Source organism: Lampetra fluviatilis, chromosome 3 (genome assembly GCF_964198595.1).
Source record: "Lampetra fluviatilis chromosome 3, kcLamFluv1.1, whole genome shotgun sequence".
Taxonomy (NCBI): Eukaryota; Metazoa; Chordata; class Hyperoartia; order Petromyzontiformes; family Petromyzontidae; genus Lampetra; species Lampetra fluviatilis.
In genome coordinates this window covers 34,851,734-34,874,077 of record NC_136277.1, presented here as the reverse complement: position 1 = coordinate 34,874,077, position 22,344 = coordinate 34,851,734, and the positions used below count along the sequence as shown (strand labels likewise).

General features: G+C 58.5%; 1 protein-coding gene across 1 annotated transcript; it reads right to left on the bottom strand.

Annotated features, from left to right (window-relative positions):
• Positions 1 to 4,265: 4,265 nt before the first annotated feature.
• On the bottom strand, positions 4,266 to 19,039 carry LOC144931075 (homer protein homolog 1-like). The gene is made up of 9 exons (XM_078855004.1): positions 18,805 to 19,039; positions 8,133 to 8,289; positions 7,281 to 7,412; positions 6,971 to 7,063; positions 5,577 to 5,824; positions 5,304 to 5,460; positions 5,005 to 5,115; positions 4,821 to 4,901; positions 4,266 to 4,589 (listed from the first exon to the last, which is right to left on the bottom strand). Exons 1-9 carry the CDS (start codon positions 18,807 to 18,809, stop codon positions 4,401 to 4,403), a joined length of 1,173 nt encoding a protein of 390 aa, XP_078711130.1. The 5' UTR covers positions 18,810 to 19,039; the 3' UTR covers positions 4,266 to 4,400.
• Between the last annotated feature and the right edge of the window lie 3,305 nt (positions 19,040 to 22,344).

Genomic DNA, 22,344 nt, shown 5'->3' with positions numbered 1-22,344 from the left:
CGCCCCTCACTTGCCCCACACTCGCCCCTCACGTGCCCCACACTCGCCCCTCACGTGCCCCACACTCGCCCCTCACGTGCCCCACACTCGCCCCTCCCGTGCCCCACACTCGCCCCTCACTCGCCCCTCACTTGCCCCACACTCGCCCCTCACGTGCCCCACACTCGCCCCTCACGTGCCCCACACTCGCCCCTCACGTGCCCCACACTCGCCCCTCACGTGCCCCACACTCGCCCCTCCCGTGCCCCACACTCGCCCCTCACTTGCCCCACACTCGCCCCTCACGTGCCCCACACTCGCCCCTCACGTGCCCCACACTCGCCCCTCACGTGCCCCACACTCGCCCCTCCCGTGCCCCACACTCGCCCCTCACTCGCCCCACACTCGCCCCTCACGTGCCCCACACTCGCCCCTCCCGTGCCCCACACTCGCCCCTCCCGTGCCCCAAACTCGCCCCACACTCGCCCCTCCTGTGCCCCACGCTCGCCCCTCCCATGCCCCACACTCGCCCCTCCCGTGCCCCACACTCGCCCCACACTCGCCCCTCCCGTGCCCCACACTCGCCCCTCCCGTGGTGCTCGGCCTCCGCCTTCCCGCAGCTTGGGTCCCGCGAAGCGCCCCTCGCCCCCGCCGAGCGATCAACACTACACGGGGCGTGCCGCTGTGCTTTTGAGTTTAACCTCCACGTGTTTTACAAACTCATCTAGATGACTGTACACGGTGTTATTTATAGGCGTCTGGCTTTTAAACGGTTTTGTGTTAATGAAGCCGCACTCCCCCCTTGCCCTGGGGGTCAGGTGACCTTGCGCAGTTACCCAGGTCACAGGAGTCTGGGGTCCAGTTCAGTAGTGAATTAGAATCCAAGGTCCTGACCCAATGACATTGGATCAAGGTGCTGGAGTCCAGTGACGTCCCTGGCTCTGGGTGCGGCGTGATCCCCAGTACTGACGGCGCCGCGCTCGTGACGAGCGGGGCGGTGCGTGGCGCCCTGAGCTACGTGGAGATGGGGCCCTGTGTGGGAGGTGGAGCGTCTTCGTGCTGCACAACAGCAGCAAGTCACCGCTGCACCTGAAGCAGGAAAATCGGCAGCAGGAGAAACAAAAGTGCCTGGATTGGCAGCAGCAGGAGGATCGGAGATGGCTGTGATTTAAGTTTGTCAGGCGGTCTCGTCCCACGACGCCGGCCCCTGCCCCAGCCACCAAGGAGCAGGGTTTGGGTTTTGACTCCAGGATGAGGCCTCGTCTCTCCGAGTCGCTGGGAGTGGTGGTGATGGGCGAGCGCCCGGGTCTCCGAGTTGACCAAAACCTTGCTTCTGTCGGAAGCGGAAGTCACCCGTGTCCCCTGCTCCAGCAGATTCGGGGGTCCGTGGATTGGGGCTCGTTCATGGCCTCCCGTATCCAGACCATACAGGAGAGAGGTCACAGAGACCAGAGATTTCTCTCGTGGACACCCAGGGTTAATTAAGCACTGGACTTGTATAACTGACTCATGTGTAAACCCATTTACTCTCAACACTTTCCCCATTTCCCCTGCCTATGACCGACTGCCTCTGTATAAAATAAATACGCCCACTGTTCTTCTACAGCGTCGTCAGATATGGTTGCATTGCTTTCTCACAAGACTGAGATTTGTAGACCTACCCAGTCTCGTAGACTTATAAATGACTTTTTACTCAAATGACCAATGAGGCAGTGTTCATTTCTTGTGCTGATACCGTGTGTACACAACTGTGCCGTGCATGCACTGTGCGTGGTACGCATACCTCGTGTTTTTGGGGTTGTATTGTGCGTCTGGCATGACATCGGACGATTTTTTGCGTGTGGAGCTTCTGCAGGAACTGAAGTTTAATTCAGGAATTGAATCTCGCTCTTGAAGAAGCTCTCGAGCACACAGAACGACGTCTCAAGGCGGCACAACCCCAGAACCTGGGGAGCAGCGGCGCGCAAGCAGCCGGTGTGGGGAGCAGCAAGTCGACAGTGCCACGAGGGCGCTTTGAGCGGTGACAGAGGAATGCTGGGAGCGAGGGCTATTTTTGCATCGCCGCTGTATAAAGCACCATCCCCCCCTCCCCCCAGTTAAGCATGAGATAGTTGAATACATTCTGATGGCGAGCACCTATTAAGGTTGGCAGGGCGGCACACTCGGGGGTAGTGCAATCCACACCACGCCCGCCTTTGTTCCCTCGGTGTTGATGACTACACACTGCAACAGGTGCTCATTTACAGCCGAGTCGACCTAAAGGTGGCTTGGCACGGGTTCAGATATTCACCACCGATATGTATGTTGAACTTTTGCATCCTGTGAAGCCAACCACGCTAATCGGAGGTGCAGAGCAAGAACGACAAATTAAATCCAGAAATCCCCGCTCACTCCACGAGACACCCCACCTGGCGACATCGCCACGGGAGCGCAGTGCACGGACCTTGCATCTGAAGTGCCACCTCGTTCACGCGACAGCTTTTCTCTTGGCACTCCCATCTCCTACGCACGACGACTCGCAGGGGAACTGTGGCCAGAGGGAACGACGCCACGGCCGCTCACCGAGTCCCCAAACGGACAGAGGACACGAGGGGACGCCGGCGCCACGGACAAAACGATTTATTCGCATTGGGGGAAAAAAAAAAAAAAGAGGAGCGACGCGGGGTCGGGGCAGAAACCAACAGCGTCTCTCGTCGCGGGTCGGCGCTCCCTCGGCGGGGAGGGCCCCCACCATCGCTCTCGTTTTGATCGTAGGCCCAACTGGAACGGGTTCACACACTCGACGTCGCGAGGGACGCTCGACCTCGCTGGCTCAAACGTCGGCAAAAGATGAGCTTTCCCAGGGCTGCCCATCGCTTGGAACGCCTCTCAAGTTTCCTAGATAAATAAAGTAATACTGCACTACTTAAAACTCACAAATAAAACTTTATAACGCACAGTAGTAATAATAGTAGTAGCTTAACGATTGGCAAAGTTTCCCCATTCAAAAAAGAAAAACATCCGAACGCCCCCTCGAAACGACCTCGCGAAAATTACAAAAGAGACGCGGTCTCGCCAGCCCTCGCCGACCCGGCGGCCGCCGTCGCGCCCATGCCTCCGTCTCGGCCACCGCGGCGGTGCGTTTGCCGCATTGGTCGCGGGCGTCCTCGTCGGCGGTGGTGGAACGGCGCGGGGGACGGCAGCCGGACGGACGGACGGCCCGCTCGAGAGGAAGACTGCGAGACCTGTGACCCCCGCCGCGAGGGAAGGGGGCGGTACCCCGGGGGGATGAAGGCGACCTCAAGGCACCCCCCCCCCCCGAAAAAAACACCTACTCCCCGCCCCCTCCTCTCGCAGGCGCCCCCCGCCACGCGCCCTCCGATACTCCGGTCCCCAGCGGCGAAGGGGACGCGGCTGACCCCACCGCGGCCCCCAAGACCCTTTTAAACGCACGGGGTGGCTGCCCTGACCCCTGACCCCTGCTGCCCGACGCCTGAGCGCCGTGGGCAGCAGCAGCAGCATCGTGGGAGAAGCTGTCGCGCTCCACGCGATCGCGCACGGCACTACGCCTAAACACGGCCACGAATGAACGATATAAGTGCGACTCCAAGCAAGTCCTCCTACACATTTGATAATATATACTATGGCTCATACGTGGATATTTGATTGGATGGAAGGTATTTGGTTACTACACAATAGTCGTTCAGCCCTAAGTCCATTCACTGGATATACTGCACGATATTTGATACGTATGCCGAGAGGGACCTAAATCTACCAAATGACGCCGCACAGAGAATGGACGGACACGAGACGGTGCGCGGGGACAGCGGGGAGCCTCCCGCACGTCCGCGATGGGGCCCGCACACCCGCCAAGGGGGGACGGGGCCTCCCGCAAGCCCGCCCGGGGGTGGGGGGCGGGGGGGGGTCCTGCACACCCGTAACGGGAGCGGAGCGGACCGCGCGCCCACGGTACGATTTGCTACGATAACGAGCGTTGGTAACTCCGCGTCCCACTCGTCATCCACGGCGCGCGGCCTCACGACCGTGCGGCGGACGTGGCGCGGGCCCGGCGGAGGGCCCGGCGGAGGGCCCGGCGGAGGGCGCGCCCCACAAGGGCCCCCGACAACGACGCCGGCGGCCTGGCCCGCTCCCCGCGGCGGGCGGCCGTTCAAACCACGAGCCCCGGCTGCCGGGGGGTCGTCGCCACCCGCGACCTTTGCCGCGGTGCTCTCGACGACGGCGGCGTTCGGCGCGGCCCGTCGCCGCCGCCGCCGCGGCCGCGGGACCGAGCTCCGGAGAGCGGCACCATCTCCCGACAAATGCATGCAAGCCGCCGTGCGTGCGTGCGAGTACGTGCGCGCGCGTGCGCGTTGATGTCGGTGCCTCCCACGGGGCTCGGCGGCGCTCTGCCCACCCGCCTGCCGGCGGTGCGGCGGCCCGCGTTAGTCGGCGAGCACCAGCTTGGCGACGCTCTCGCGCAGCTCGGTGAGCTCGGAGATCTTGCCATCGAGAACGCCCAGGACATCGCGCAGGCGCTCGCCCTGCTCCAGCTGCTGGGCCCGAGCGGCGCCCACGGCCTCCTCCAGCTCGGCTACACGTGCCGCCAGCCCCTCGGCCCGCTCCTCCGTCTCCTGCACGGGGGAGAGGGCCACTCGTTAGGGCCGCAGGCCGCAGCGCTCCACCCGCGTGCTCCGCTCCACCATTCCACCACGCACTCCGCCGCTCTTCACGTCACGCTCCACTCAATCCTCCGCCACACGCTACCCCGCGTGTTCCACTCGACACGACAACGCTCCACTCGCACGTGGCCCGTGAACGCACCGCAAGAAAATGCACGCGTACATGAGAACGCACGGACGCACCTTGAGCTGGCGGGAGGCGGCGTCCCTCTGCGCCTCCACCTGCTGCACCACCTCTTGCTGCAGCTTCAGCCTCTCCACCTCCTACACGCGCAGCGACGCACATTTACACACGGCGACGCGCGCACTCGCGCAGAAACGCACGCACGTGCGTCCACACTCCGGCGTCCCGCTCACTCCCCCTCACCTCTTCCCTCTCGTGCAGCGTCGCCTCCAGCAGCTCCACACGCTGCGCCAGCTCCGAGTTTCTCTCCGCCGCGGCGCCGCTCTCCCCCGTCTCGCTCTCCAGCTCCAACACCTGGGGGGGGGGGGGTGAGCGGGTAGTGGGAGGGCGGGGTAAAGCGGACGAGGGGGGGCCGGGCAGGCGTGGGGAGTGAGTGCGCGAACACGCAGCACAGACACGTGAAGCACTGCCAGAGCTCCCCTCGGCTTGCCCGCGAGTGCCTCCCCCCACCGCCGCCCCCCTCCCCTCCCCCGTGTCCCCACCCTCTGCCGCAGGTGCTCCGCCTCCCCCTGCAGTGCGTGGAGCTGCTGCTTCCCCGCGTCGGCGCTGGCGGTCGCCTCGGTGAGCGCCGCCGACAGCCGCGAGTTGCTGCTCTTCAGCGCCTGCAGCTCCACCTCCCACTTCTTGCCGTTGGCGGAGCTGAGCGGCGAGAACAACAACAACAACAACTTAACTTTTATATACGACGCCTTTCCAGGTCAATTATACAGCTCGCCCCTCGCTCGCCCCTCGCTCGCCCCTCTCCTCCCCCTCACCTTTGGGCGAGCGCCACCTTGAGTCGCTCGTTCTCGTAGGAGAGCTGGGCCTCCACGGGGACGCCCTGCGTCACCTTCTCGTCGTCTGTGCCGTTGTAGGCGGGGGGCTGCCCGGGGGTGCCGGGGGTGCCGGGGGTCCCGGGGGGCCCCGCGGGCCCCGTGGCCCCAGGGGGTCCAGGCGTGCCCGTCGGGTGCTGGGGCGGCTGCTGCTGCTGCTGCTGGCTCGCCGAGTCGCTGCTGCTCGACTCCTGCGTGGGGGCGACCGCGCCGGCGTTCGTGTTACAACAACCGCACCGCGACCGCGCCACAACCGCGACCGCGCCACCACTCTTCTCCCTCCAAGTCCCACCGCCGCAACGTGTCGGCTGCTCGGATTTTCTCTCCCCGCGAGCTTCTGCTCCGTGCCTCTTCTCTCCGAGCAACTCGCCGTCCTCGCGCCACCGCATCCTCTCGCCTTCCGCCCGCTCGGTCTCCCCTCCTCCTGCCCTGCACCGGTGGCATCTCCACAGCCCTTGCCATCGTGCCGTTTGTGCTGAAAAGTGACATCAGGGGTCTGTCGTGCATTTGGGTTCGTGACCTGGAGGGTTCGTGACCTGGAGGGGTCATGGGTTCGTGACCTGGAGGGGTCATGGGTTCGTGACCTGGAGGGGTCGTGACCTTGAGGGTTCGTGACCTGGAGGGGTCATGGGTTCGTGACCTGGAGGGGTCATGGGTTCGTGACCTGGAGGGGTCGTGACCTTGAGGGTTCGTGACCTGGAGGGGTCATGGGTTCGTGACCTGGAGGGGTCATTGGTTCGTGACCTGGAGGGGTCATGGGTTCGTGACCTGGAGGGGTCGTGACCTTGAGGGTTCGTGACCTGGAGGGGTCATGGGTTCGTGACCTGGAGGGGTCATGGGTTCGTGACCTGGAGGGGTCATGGGTTCGTGACCTGGAGGGGTCGTGACCTTGAGGGTTCGTGACCTGGAGGGGTCATGGGTTCGTGACCTGGAGGGGTCATGGGTTCGTGACCTGGAGGGGTCGTGACCTTGAGGGTTCGTGACCTGGAGGGGTCATGGGTTCGTGACCTGGAGGGGTCATTGGTTCGTGACCTGGAGGGGTCATGGGTTCGTGACCTGGAGGGGTCGTGACCTTGAGGGTTCGTGACCTGGAGGGGTCATGGGTTCGTGACCTGGAGGGGTCATGGGTTCGTGACCTGGAGGGGTCATGGGTTCGTGACCTGGAGGGGTCGTGACCTTGAGGGTTCGTGACCTGGAGGGGTCATGGGTTCGTGACCTGGAGAGGTCATGGGTTCGTGACCTGGAGGGGTCGTGACCTTGAGGGTTCGTGACCTGGAGGGGTCATGGGTTCGTGACCTGGAGGGGTCATGGGTTCGTGACCTGGAGGGTGGACATACCTGTGAGTGGTTGCTGGACGTCTCCACCTTTTCCTGCGACTTCTCTCTCGCCGTGCGCGCTGCCTCCTTCACCTCCTGGAACTTCTCCGCAAACTGTGGAGAGGGGGGGGGAGCAGCACAGTCCATACACAAAGACAAATATCTCCCTATAGCCTCAACAGGCTGTGCAAGAAAGTGCTGTTAGTCGGCAAGGTGCACAAGGATGTGGGTGGCCAACACCACGCCCAGCCACCTTTGTCTGACGTTTTACACACTGCACCAGGTACTAAGTTAAGGACACGAGGAGGAGGAGGCGGAGGAGTCGGGGCACCTTGGTGAGATGCTGCTCGGATGAGAAGCCCAGGCCGTAGACCGTGTTGGCACGGCTGTCTGCCCACTGCCCAAACTTCTGTGACGTCTTGGTGAACGCCATGTTTGGCGTCACCGTGCTGTTGATGATCACCTGGGCACCAGGAAATGGGGGAGGGGGGGGCATGAGAGAGGGAAGTTGGAGGGGCAGTCGACACCATCACACACAGTCGGTGCGGCCAGGGCCGGGAATGTGAAGTGGCTGGGGCCCAGCGTCGCTGTCGTGCCTCAGCTCACAAGAATGTCCACCGCTTTTTTTTCTCACTCCTGTTGCCCCCTCCCCACTCCACTCACCCCGCTCCCCTCCTCGGCAGAACTGGGCCGGCGTCCAGTGAAAGCAATGAGCGCCTCGGATTCGTAACCAACAACCCCTCCCCCGCCGCCACCACCACCACGACCAACAACGCTCCTCACCGCCCTGTCCACCACCACCGAGCACGTTCCGTAGCGTGCCCACACGCCTGCAAGAATCCAACCGCAACAACCTCCCAACTCCTCACCACTACCAGCATCCTCGGCCTCACAATGTGACCACCACCACCACCACGCGCTCGCCTGGTCCTGCAACAACATCCCAACCCCCATTACTACGACTCCTCATCCCCAGCTCGCCGCTACCTCCCACGCTGCGTGGCCCCCACCCGTCTTGCCTGCCCTAGCACTGTACACGCGTTGCGTTGCGAGCCAGGAAGCTCGGAAGGCAGCGTCCGAGGAAGCAGCTGCAGCCGGCGGAGCTGTCGGTCGGCAAGATGGCCCCTCCGGTGGGGCGGGGGGCGGCGGCCCCCTCGGGCCCCTGGCGGCCCCCGCCGCTCACCTTGGTGCCGTCCATGCTGATGATGCGGTAGGCGTTGCGGGCCGAGTCGTAGTAGTAGGACACGGCGACCGCCTGCTTGCTCGCCGGGACCCAGTTCTTCTTGGTGGCCGGGTCGATCTGGAACACGTGCGCCTTCGTGCTGAAGATTGGCTGCTCCCTGCAGGGGAGGGCGGGGGGGGGTTGGAGGGTCAGGGGTCAGGGTGACTGACGGTTCCAGTTGATCTCCATCTACAAATTACCTCCATAGCCATCCTTGAACAAGTCCCTTCTACCATCACCACCACCATTATCCTCACTGTCACCACCGTTATCATCGGCACTGCCATCACCACAACCATCATCGCAACCACAACCACCACAGCCATCACCACCGTCACCACCTCCCACAGCACCATCACCATCACCACCACCACCGAGCTATGCCAGCACTCGGCCCGCGCAGTCGTGTTTGTACCACGGCTGCCGTTCCCCACCGCCACGAGACCCTGGCACCCCACGGCCTGAATTGCCACCCAATTCCACCCAGCTGGTGCACAACACCCCCCCCCCACTCTCCGTGCTGCCAGCGCTCGGTTCGCTAGTGAGCGTGTGTGGATCACATCCGGCGACACACACACCTGTGAAATCACTAATTGTGAATAATTACTCATACTAATTGGGAACTTTAGGCCAGCAAGCCCCTCACAGAATCATTCACGCTCTATTTCGTGTGTCTCTATATTGGCAACATTAAGCAAATGTTTTCATTTTACATCCAAGGAATCCAGAGTGCCCGAAGTAAACGCAGGCGTACAAGAAAAGACAGCTCAGAATCCTACTTGCTGTGTTGCCCCCCCCCCTCACCCAAGTAGCACCAGCTCCCTACCCTGCGTGTGGGAATGCCACTTTGCCATAACTCTCATCCCCGCATGATCCATCAACTCCACCTCCATGCCACTGCTTGTGTGTGCCACCATACACTGCAGTAGGGAGGTGGCTTCGAAACACACACATAGCTGCTGCACACACACAGCTGCTGCACACACACCTGCACACACACAGCTGCCGCACACACACAGCTGCTGCACACACACCTGCTGCTGGTGCAGGAAGCCGGCACCCCGCGCAGCAGCACATGGCACGTGTACACGGGGGCGGCGCCTGTCGCCACGCCGTGCGAGGGCCGTGCGCACGCCGTGCACGCCGTGGCCACGGCAATGGCGGCGGTGCCGGCACCGGGGCAGAGGAGACGGCGTCACCGGCACGTGGACACGGCCCACGTGCGCACACAGCACCCTCCACCGAATGCGAGCGTGTGGCAATCTGAGAGTGTGTGGCAATCTGAGATTGTGTGGCTATCTGAGAGTGTGGCTATGAGAGTGTGGCTGTGTGAGTGTGTGGCTATGAGTGTGTGGCTATCTGAGATTGTGTGGCTATGTGAGATTGTGTGGCTATCTGAGATTGTGTGGCTATGTGAGTGTGGCTATCTGAGAGTGTGTGGCAATCTGAGAGTGTGTCTATGAGAGTGTGTGGCTATGTGAGTGTGGCTATGTGAGTGGCTATGAAAGTGAGTGGCTATGTGAGTGTGTGGCTATGAGAGTGAGTGGCTATGAGAGAGTGGCAATCTGAGAGTGTGGCTATGTGAGTGTGGCTATCTGAGTGTGGCTATGTGAGTGTGTGGCTATGAGAGTGTGTGGCTATCTGAGAGTGTGTGGCTATCTGAGATTGTGTGGCTATGTGAGTGAGTGGCTATGAGAGTGTGTGGCTATGAGATTGTGTGGCTATCTGAGAGTGTGTGGCTATGAGAGAGTGGGTGGCTATCTGAGATTGTGTGGCTATGAGAGTGAGTGGCTATGAGAGTGTGTGGCTATCTGAGAGTGTGTGGCTATCTGAGAGTGTGTGGCTATCTGAGATTGTGTGGCTATGTGAGTGAGTGGCTATGAGAGTGTGTGGCTATGAGATTGTGTGGCTATCTGAGAGTGTGTGGCTATGAGAGTGAGTGGCTATGAGAGTGTGTGGCTATCTGAGAGTGTGTGGCTATGTGAGTGTGGCTATCTGAGTGTGTGTGGCTATGTGAGTGTGGCTATGTAAGTGTGGCTATGTGAGTGTGTGGCTATGAGTGTGTGGCTATGAGTGTGTGGCTATGTGAGTGTGTGGCTATGTGAGTGTGGCTATGTGAGTGTGGCTATGTGAGTGTGTGGCTATGAGAGTGTGTGGCTATCTGAGTGTGGCTATGTGAGTGTGGCTATGTGAGTGTGTGTGGCTATGTGAGTGTGGCTATCTGAGTGTGTGTGGCTATGTGAGTGTGTGGCTATGAGTGTGTGGCTATGAGTGTGTGGCTATGTGAGTGTGTGGCTATGTGAGTGTGGCTATGTGAGTGTGGCTATGAGAGTGTGTGGCTATGAGAGTGTGTGGCTATCTGAGTGTGGCTATCTGAGATTGTGTGTGGCCGAGAGCAGCTGAATGTACGTGGCAATCTGAGTGTGTGTGTGGCTATCAGAGGTTGTGTGGCTATCTGAGTGAGTGGCTATGTGTGTGTGGCTATCAGAGTTTGTGGTTGCCTGTGTGTGGCTGAGCATGTGTTTATTTGTTTGTGAGTGTTGTGTATGATTGTCTATATGATTGCGAGTGGCTGTGTGTGCTAAGCGTATGTGCGTGTGTGTACAGTATATATGCCTGTGTTTCTCTCTGTAGTAATGACTTCTCTGTTTCTCTCTCTTCCCTCTCTTTCTCTGCCAACACAATCGGCCTCTGTCTCTCTCCTCTCCCCAGAGCTTCGGCATTCACGTCTAAAATAACACCCTCCTTTCAGTGCCGCGCGCTCACGTGTGCGACTGCGTGCGTTTGTCCGCGCGTCGGAGTCTGTGTGAGAATGAGCGTGTGCGTGTACATGCGTGAGTGATGGTGGGAGCGCGTGTGTGCCAGCAAGTGTGACTGATTTTGACCAAGTGTGCGCGGGCCAGTGTGTGAGCGCGCATGCGAGTATGCAAGTGCGTGTGTGTGTCTGTGAAGTGGAGAGCGTTGGCTTAGTGGTTAGCGCACTGCACTACAAACCCGGCCATCTGAATTGTATTTCCGGCCTGGCCGGCATCAGTGGTGAATATTTTAACTAGAACTGGGCCTCCCCTAGGTCAGTTCCGCCTTAAATGAACCGGCGGATGGGTCTGGTGCTGGCTACACCATCCCCTTGTGCGCCGTGCTGGGCATAGTAGGTGCTCGCTAACAGCACTTGGCCGAACAGTCTGCGTTGGCTATATGGAGGATCTTTGTCTTCATGTGTGTGCCTGTGATTCCCCCACCTGTCCCGGAGTGTCGCGACTGCACATGACAGCCGCCCTCCTCCTCGCCCAAATCGCCCATAAACCCCATGCCTCTAATGCCACCCAAACCCCGACTCCGGCTGCCACACAGCCGCCACTGTGCTCCTCCCGAGAAACTCGCACAGTGCGCAGGGTGGCAGCCTCCAACAGCTGCCCTCGTTAAGCAACAACAACGCACAGCCGACACATCCTTCGCGCAGACAATGCAGCACACAGCCAACACATCCTCCACATCAACAACACAGCACGTAGCCAACACATCCTCCACGTAGCCAACACATCCTTCACATTGACAGCGCAGCACATAGTCGACACATATAGCCCAAACGCATTCATATAGCCAAACAAGCACCGCGCATACCACACATAGCCAGATCATTAGTGCATGTGGTGTTTGCGCCATTCTCATAGCACGAAGCTATCACGCAGGCACCATGCTTCACAGGCAGTCTGCTGCAGTTACACAGAAGGGGGCGCTGTTGCTATGTTTAATCCCAACTGAGTCATCTGCAGTGTAAATGTTCTCATTTGGACCATGACACCAGCACACAACGGCCTGCTACTCTTTTCGAATGGCGTCACCCGCAGTAATAACCAGGGCGGCCTGCTGGATTCAAACCACGAACCTTTGCAGCCAGCGGCGAATGCGCTGTGGCTGGACAATGTCACGGCCAAACACACACAGCAGCACACACACACACAGCACACACACACACAGCACTCACACACAGCAGCACACACATACACACATCACTCACACACACAGCACACACAGCACACACACAGCACTCACACAGCACTCACACACACAGCACCCACACACACAGCACTCACACACACAGCACCCACACACACAGCACTCACACACACAGCACCCACACACACAGCACTCACACACACAGCACTCACACACACACACACAGCACTCACACACACACAGCACTCACACACACACAGCACTCACACACACACAGCACTCACACACACACACAGCACTCACACACACAGCACTCACACACACACACAGCACTCACACACACACAGCACTCACACACACACACAGTACTCACACACACACACAGCAAACACACACAGCACACACACACAGCACTCACACACGCACGGCACTCACACACACAGCACTCACACACACAGCACACACACACACAGCACTCACACAACACACACACAGCACTCACACAACACACACACACAGAACTCACACACACACAGAACTCACACACACACACAGCACTCACACACACAGTACCCACACACACAGCACCCACACACACACAGCACCCACACACACACAGCACCCACACAGCACACACACACACACAGCACCCACACAGCACTCACACACACAGCACTCACACACACAGCACTCACACACCTGGCATTCACACACACACAGCACCCACACATACAGCACTCACACAGCACACACACAGCACTCTCACAGCACTCACACACACACACACAGCACTCACACACACACACACAGCACTCACACACACACACAGCACTCACACACACAGCACTCACACACACAGCACTCACACACACAGCACTCACACACACAGCACTCACACACACAGCAACTCACACACCTGGCATTCACACACACACAGCACTCACACACACAGCACTCACACACACAGCACTCACACACAGCACCCACACACACAGCACTCACACAGCACTCACACACACACACAGCACTCACACACCTGGCATTCACACACACACATCACTCACACACAGCACACACACAGCACATACACAGCACTCACACACACAGCACACACAGCACTCACACACAGCACTCACACACAGCACACACACACAGCACTCACACACACACAGCACTCACACACAGCACACACAGCACTCACACACACACAGCACCCACACACACAGCACACAGCACTCACACACACGCAGCACTCACACACACGCAGCACTCACACACACGCAGCACTCACACACGCAGCACACACACACGCAGCACACACACACACAGCACTCACACACACACAGCACACACACACAGCACTCACACACAGCACTCACACACAGCACTCACACACACACACAGCACTCACACACAGCACTCACACACACACACAGCACTCACACACACACACAGCACTCACACACACACACACAGCACTCACACACAGCACTCACACACACAGCACTCACACACACACACAGCACTCACACACACACACAGCACTCACACACACAGCACTCACACACAGCACTCACACACACACAGCACTCACACACACACACAGCACTCATACACACACACAGCACTCACACACAGCACTCACACACACAGCACTCATACACACACACAGCACTCACACACAGCACTCACACACACAGCACTCACACACACACATCACTCACACACGCAGCACACACACACACAGCACCCACACATACAGCACACACACACAGCATTCTTACACATAGCACTCACACACACAGCACTCACACACACACAGCACGCAGCACTCACACACACAGCACGCAGCACTCACACACAGCACTCACACACACACAGCACGCAGCACTCGCACACACAGAACTCACACACACAGAACTCACACACACACAGCACGCAGCACTCACACACACAGAACTCACACACACAGAACTCACACACACAGCACTCTCACACACACACACAGCACTCACACACACAGCACTCACACACAAAGCACCCTCACACACAGCACTCACACACACAGCACTCACACACACAGCACACACACACAGCACTCAAACACACAGCACTCAAACACACAGCACTCACACACACACACACAGCACTCACACACACACAGCACTCACACACACACACACAGCACTCACACACACACACACAGCACTCACACACACACACAGCACTCAAACACACAGCACTCAAACACACAGCACTCACACACACAGCACTCACACACACACACACAGCACTCACACACACACACAGCACTCACACACACAGCACTCACACACACACACAGCACTCACACACACACACAGCACTCACACACACAGCACTCACACACACAGCACTCACACACACAGCACTCACACACACAGCACTCACACACACACAGCACCCTCACACACAGCACTCACACACACAGCACTCACACACACAGCACTCACACACACAGCACTCACATACACACACACAGCACCCACACACAGCAGCACCCAGACACAGTAGCACGTGTGTTTATTGCTCTACACATTTATATTCGCGTGTAAACCAGTAACCGGTTTCTTTCAATGCTGTTACCAGTTACACACAAAAAAAATATTTTAGCCACCCTAGTGCATGCATCACCCCACTGACACCACTCCGCACACTGGCACACACCACCACCACTTCCTCAGACACCACACTACTCACACCACTCCACAAGGACAGGGTTCGGAAGCGTCGCCATGGCTGGTGAGATGCGTTGCCTCCGCCATGGATGACGGCGCTTGGCAATTACAGCCAGGCCCTGGCACCGTGCGCCAGCCCCCGCTGCTGCGGCAATCACAGGCCCTGGCTGCGCTCTCCTCCTCACACTAATCCTCTCTCCCCTCGCGGTTGTTGTGGACGAGAGGCCCAGGTGGCTCAGGGAGGTGAATTAAGCGTGGGGCGGTGATCAACTCTGCAAGCAGCCCCGAGTCAGTGGGGACATTTCCACATTCATATGGCAGGGACCAATGTCTCAATTGCATAGAGCTGGAGCTCTCAATAGTGCATTTCTACGTATTGTTATGGTTCTTGAACACAGGCCCAAAGGCCAAAACGTCCAGGAGCCAGTAACAAATATCACCAACAAAGTTGTGATGGAGAAGAGATCCCACATCTCTTGAACTGAACAAGGTTGCAAATTCTTGGGGAAAAAAGACGATGGGAAGAAATTCAAAAAGTGCGAGTAAAGAAGCAGAAAGTGAGCTGCGTTGTTGCGAGCTGCGTTGTGGTGGTTAAACATGGCGTGGATGAGAGGCGGCAGTCTGGTGTACAGCCGGGAAGGGTTCATAGGAGAGAAGACAGCCAGTCGGCAGCCCCCTCTCCACATCGCGGGCGCTGCGCTGTGGCTGTGCGGAGGGCGCTATTAGAGACGCCTATTGACGTAGACCCGTGCTATTCTCTTCCAGGGTCTTTCCTGCACTCGATGATGCAAGACTCTGCCGTCCGTAACCACGGTTCTTCGTTCGGATGGCGCAGTTCCGTTATATCTTAAATTTGGAGAGTAGTTCCGTTATAATTTGTGGAAAAACCCACACGGTGTTAAACAGCATTTTTGAATGATCATCAAACATTTTACAAAGTTGGGTGCACGATTTATAATCCCATCCCATGTAATTATCTTTTTAAGAACGTGACCTCAATTCATCACACATCCAACAGCTGTCGGGTAAAAATAATCACGCGGAAGGCCACTGCCACCTTTCGTGGGCACCCTTAATGTAAGGGTGACGCCCGTGCTGGCCACGTATGTATTTAATCGAGGATTTTGCGCAGTCAGCTCCGTGCGGAGGGCGCACCGAGCCCCGTGCGCTTAAGGGGCGGGTGGCCTGGGCCCTTCCACGCTCTCCCTGATGATCGCTTGGAGAGATGGGGCCCAGCAAACAGCGCATCCAGGGGACGGCCCTCTCCTCCTGCTGCTGCTCGCCCTCCCCTCCCCTCGCATTCACCGACAGTATGCGTCCTCCACACATGCTGGAATCAGCAATCCCCAAAAATACCACACTTATAAATACCGCTGCGACCACGTGCTGCCGCACGGCCAGCGTGAGGTTGAGCGGAGCGGGCAGGATGGCGCACGGGGCTCTCGCTGGGTCCAGCGACACGAGCAGCCAGGGCTAGCAGGGCTCGTCCGGGGCTAGCAGGGCTTCTCCGGGGCAAGCGCTGCCCCCGATCCATGAGATGGGGGGAGGCGGCCACGAGACAACACAAGATGTGTGCTCAGCTGCACCGGCGTGCGCCCCTCACCCATACCCCAGGAATTAACTTTTCCTCAAAGATGGGCCACGTGTGCACGCCACACACACTCAGCCACTTAAAACGTAGGGCCATGTTTACACGGTGCTGTGTACACGATGTTCACTCGCTGGAGATCGGTGCAATGCTACAGCCCCCTTGGCTGCCCCTCTTCAGCTGCCCCTTCACAACCTCTGCCGTGCCATATTTTATGGCCCATGGGCGCGAGGCACTGGGTGTAACGAGGTCTGGAAATGTTGCTGTGACAGAGGCCAGAGATGTCCCCTGGTGAACGCATTCCAGTGCGTGAGCCGTATTGTCTGGAACTTTCCTTCATAGAATTTTCCTTTGGTTTTTGGCTGCATTTTCGGTTCCTTGGAGCCATCGTGCTGGCTGAGCTCTGGTGAAGGTTCACACCCACTGCTCTTGGGTCAGCATACAATCACCCACGAATTGTGGAGGTGTTTTTTTGGCTTCCTATGTAATAACTGTTTTAAACAAATTAACGTCAGACTAGAGAACAACTATTCGCCAGACCAATCTGATGATGATCACGGACCATGTGCTCACTCATTGTCAAGGCCAATTCAAAGAAGAGCTGCATCTTTGCTCAAATGAACAACACTCACCTCTGCCCTGGGCCCACTGAGGTGTGCAAGGAATTCTGTCAGGGCAAAGGGGGGCAATTGCCAAGGGCCTCACTCAAAATATGGCCCCACAAATGCATTGGCTTCTGGACGGTGGAATAAAAGGGCCCCCACCAGGTGGAATTCTGCCCCCGACCTCCAGGAATCTCTGGGTGGCCCTGTAAGTTAGTACCGTCGCATGGTGACACTAGCGCATCGCCAACGGCTCCATGGGAATTGTGGCTTCTCAGAAAGCGGTTCTCATATGATCAACCTCGTATGGACGATTGGTTAAGTGGACCTTTGACTAGGTTGAACTTGCAGCCTTCAGACTGTGAGTTGCGCGCTGGGTAACCCTGCAGTAGGACCTTAACTCTACCCAACACCCTCATGCACCACCACCCTCTCACAAACAACGCAACCCCCCATCTCCCTTCCTCATCATCACCACGCCACAATATCATGACACATTTCCCAGTAATGGTTATTCAAACATCAAATGCTATTTAATGTATTAATTATGTTGGCTGCAGGGTTATTTTTTGACCGTTGGCTTTTCTTCCAAGCGTAACACATTTTAACCCCAGCGCCTGCCCAAGGCAGAAGTTAGGGGCACAGGCCATGCGGTCCACATCACCACCACCTTGGACTTGTATTCAATATGTACTGACCAATGTTTGTGTGGCCCAACAGTTACAGCCACATAACACTGCCCCGCCCACCCCTCTCAATGGGATGGTGTGAACGTAGTTCTAGAAGCGCCTCCATCTCCCCCGCAAAGCAGTTTTGTCGATAGACTGTTCACAAGGCTCCCACCACCTCCTCTTAGCCCCTTTGTGCCCCCCCCCCCCCCCCCAAAGTGTCCTGCCTGCTACACAAACCTCCCCAAGACCCCTTTGCCTTCTCACACCCCCACATGCAACGCTATGCTCGGCCTTCATTCTCAAGTCCACCATTATTCTACCGATGACCGCAGCCTCCCAATGACCTGCAGACCCCAGTCTGCTATTGCCTCCCCCAGTCCCTCAAGGCCCTAATAGGCCAAGGCCCCCCACTCTCCCATGTCCTCCCGTCTCTGCAGCTCTGCCGTGCCCCTTTCCCCTGGCCACAACCCCGTCTCTGCCCCCCCTCCTCTCATCTCTGGACCCCCACGTCTCTCGCCGCGGGGTTCATTTGATTTTTTTTTCCCGCGGCGCCGCATTCCTGGGTTCACGAGATGCTGCGCGTCAAGAGCGCGGGAGGCCCCGGGGGGGGGGTCCCTCTGGGGGGGGGTCCCTCTGGGGGGGGGGTAGGGGCCGCGCTCCCTGGGGCCCCGGGTACCCGCGCCCCCAGCGGGGGGCGAGGGGGTCCTCTTGATGGGGCTCTGCGTGACACGGACTGCTGCCGCTTCGCTTGTCCACCGACCCGAGCGGGGCCCGCGACTCGGGGCGTGGGGGGGGGGTCCAGGGTCCCCGACAGGGGACGGGGCACTAAGCGGGAGAAGAAGCAAGAGACCCCCCCCCCACCCCCGAGAGAGGCAGCGGGCCCCGTGTCGCAGCGATGGGCGAGCGAATCCCGGACCCAGCGGCGACGGGGAGGGAGACCCGCACAGGGGCCCGACCTCGAGACCCCGGGACCCCGATCCTTGGGCCCCCTCCCCGAGCCCCTCTCGGGGCCCCGTGGAGAAGGCGAATAACGGGACCCGCGCGAGCGCGGCGGCGGCGCGGGGTGAGGGGTGAGGAGGGAGCGGGAGTCGCACTCACCCCATGGCGGCGGCAGCGAGGCCCGGGCGGGCGGGACGAGGAGGGAGCAAGGGGACGAGCGAGGGGACGAGGAGGGACGAGCGAGGGGATGAGGAGGGACGCGCAGTCGGGGTCCCCGGGGCCCCCGCTGCTCCCGCCGCCTCCGCACAGCGGACCCCGAGCGTGACGTCACGCGACGTGCTGCGTCATCACGCAGCGGCGGCACCGAGTGCGTCGTCGCGCACGCGTGCGTCCTGACGCCACCCAGTTGGTTTGGCGACGTCATTGCATAGCGCGTGACGTCATCGTCGCGTTATCGCGTCCGTGACGTTTTGAAGTCGGGTTGTACGTGACGTCAACGATTTAATTGCGTCACCGCTACGCGGCACGCACATGGCGAATGGAGCCGTGACGCCACTGGTAAAAACATCACGCCCATTTTAAATGACATGACGTCACGGCGTGACGTCATGCGTCGCCGCGCTCCTGCCTCAGGATGTCCTGGCCCCGCCACGGGAATGTGAGTGACGTCCACTTTCAAAGACTACGAGCCCCCCCCCCCCCAGGTATTCGCGCAAGTCGGGAGGCGAGTGTGGATAGTGGGGGGGGCCCCTCCCCATGCCTCCCCCCCACGCCGCCTCGACCCGGGCCCTGCGCCGCTGCGCCCCTCGCGGTGTCGCCTCCGACTCGTTCGGCGCGCAGCACGGGAGGGGGCGCTGCGGCCTCACAGTGCTGGGGGTGATGATGGTGGACTTGGTGATGGTGGACTTGGTGGTGGTGGTGGTGGCTGTAGAGGGGCCCTGGTGTGAGTGGTTGTCATGGTTACTGGGACTGGGATTTCACGAGAACCGCGTGTTTCAGCTCCTCCTGCCTCTGCTGCTGCTGTGGAGCAGTCAGTGGCTTTCTGTCACGGGATATTCCGCCACCAAATACCCGCACAGGCATGCACGCTGCAAGGGAGTTGGCGTGTTTCCTGCAAACGACAACCACACGCATCCCTATTTACCAAGACTCCAACGATGTTACCTCGCCGCAGGCTCAAGTCTCGACCCCATCCCTTGTGGGATCGCGCTGCTGCTGCCGCCGCTGTCACCATCCCAGAATCCCACCCAGATCCGCAAGGACGCCGCTGGCGAACAGTGGAACAACGCGGCCGTCCAGAGTGAACCCCTCAAAGGAGATCCAAACATCACCGCACCAAATCGTGGCTTTGACATTCCTCCTCTAAGCCACCGGTGGAACCATCGACCGCATCAGAACATCAACAGGGCCCCACGGTGACAAGATGTTAACTCCCTCGCCTGGTACACAAGAGGGCCTGGGTTCGACCCCGACCCTGACGCCTGCATTTTTGGAGGTTGCGTGTTCTCTCCGTGGTTGCGTCGATTTTTCTCCGGGTCCTCCAGTTTTTCCCTGCACATTTAGAATCGTGCGTTTAGAGTATTTGCCGACTCAAAATGTCAACATGATAAGCCACTTCATTGAGCTAGCATTTGTGGCTGGGTCGCTTCTGAAAAAGAGCTACTGTATATAGCTCAGTGGGGCTTAACTGGTAACATAGTAAACACACAGGGCAATGCGCACACCTTCATGGATGGAATAGTAAAGACAAAGCCACAGCAATGCGATTCTGGCCATGCAGCCCAAACGACGGGCCACATAGTGAACCACTGTAGTAGTCTGCGCTCCATCGACTTAAGAGGGACAGCGCAAAGACACGAACTCTCTCTCCCTCTGCTGAAGTCCTCTCGCCGTGGCCAGGAACCCCCTCGACATTGCTGTCATGCGCAAGAATAGAACAGTGGCCCCATGTCCTCAGTTCCAGACACCCTGTGTCCCTCTCTGTACCCCCCCACCTCCTCCACCTCTGTCACAGCCCTGGAGCCTCCAGTCCCCTTCTGTACCCCCGGATCTCACCGGCAGGGGTCGCACTGCACCAGCCGCCTCTGCCTGACCCTGGCGCGGTCTGAGTTTTGATATCATGACTCCAGATGGCTCAGTGAGGCCACAGCAAAGCCCACCTACTCAGACACAAACACAGCAAAGGCACCACTACTCTCTGTATAGCGGCTTAATACGATTTGGATTCATACAGCGTCTTTGTGTAACTGCGTCCACTTTATTCTGTGTTTGTCTGTCCCTTTGCATATTTGTGAATCTGTGTTTATGAGCGTGGGTATTTGTGGATCTGTCGTGTGTGTCTCCCCGGGGATCTCGGTATGTCATCTGTGTAAACACCGCTGCACGGCCTTTAGGCGGCAGGCAGGCGCGTACAAGTGCTGTAAGCGAGCACCCATGATGTCCGTCGCACGAAGGAGTGGGTGATGATTAAACACCGCACCAAGTACTCAGCCTAAATCAACGTAGGGGAGGCATATAACCGGTTCATATAGAGGATTCGTCACCCGTGTTAGCCGTGAGCGGGAATAAAACTCGTGTCGCCGGGTTCGTAGCGCAGCGCCCTAACCACACTCACTCACTCCACGTGCCAAGCGAGTCAATGAAAGCGTTGAGTCAGAGGACGGCGACCCACAGCCCTGCCCTGTCTACCACTCCAAGCACCACAGCAACACATGGCCACTCACAATCACAAACAGCGCGCTCACCGCTGCACTACCTCTCCCATCAACAGCCACACACAACGGCGCCATTCGCCATTAAGTTGCGGTGACGTCAACACGGCGTTTGTGCCAGGCTATGTGCACCTTGAAGCCACGTGAAGTTCCGAAGGATCGCTGTTAGGAGGCCACGGGGCATACCCAGGTGCTCGTATTCACTGACTGAGATGATTGGCAGATGCACCATCTGTGCCTCCTACTCTGCCAACTTGCTGGATTTTATTCGTACGACGCTACCGCTCGTTGTTGGTGAGCGTCGCTCCTCGACTTTCCGCTATTGTTGAAGGGCGACAGCCTCCAGCTTCCAAGGAGCGTCCTTACCGAGCCATATCTTTCAAACATCTGTGAGCTCCTCGCACAATCCAGTCTGGTTAAACCCAGGGTGGGTCATAGGCAGGCCAGCATGAATGTTTCAAACCAGCGCAGATGGTCCTTTAAAAGGGCTCTACGTTTGCAAGCATAAGACACAGATTCACATGGAGCGGTAGTCCAGGTAACTTCCACAAAACGTGACCCAGCTGATGTTTAAAATTCATAGTGCCACTCGACTGATTCGGAGTGAGACCTCCGCTGCCTATCCATAGCTGGTCATAAGCACACTGCCCAGGTGTGGAAACTTCCCCACTCTCTCCACAACTTGCCCCATCACTCATGGGAGTTTAAGGGGTGGATTATTTGATGATATAAAACACTCCAGCAGGTGTTTTGTGTTTGCGTGGGGCTGATGGCAAGGCCCATCCCTTCGTGGCACGCTCCAAGTTCAGTAACAGTCCCCAAACTTATTCTCAGCGTGTGCTGTGTTCTTTGTGCCTGTCTGTGTCTGTTCTCTGTGTGTATCTGTGTGTGTCTATGACTGTGTCCGATTCTCTCTTTGTGTGAGTCTTTGTGTGTCAATGTCGAATTTGTTGAGTTATGAGTATGGGAGTGGTGTGTCAATGCGTGC

Bases quoted from the DNA above. Each gene is read 5' to 3' on its own strand.
- LOC144931075 (XM_078855004.1), bottom strand. The intron at 5,825-6,970 runs GTATGTCCACCC...GCCCCCACGCAG, and splicing joins CGTCCAGCAACCACTCACAG to GAGTCGAGCAGCAGCGACTC. The intron at 4,590-4,820 runs GTGCGTCCGTGC...TCCCCCGTGCAG, and splicing joins CCGCCTCCCGCCAGCTCAAG to GAGACGGAGGAGCGGGCCGA.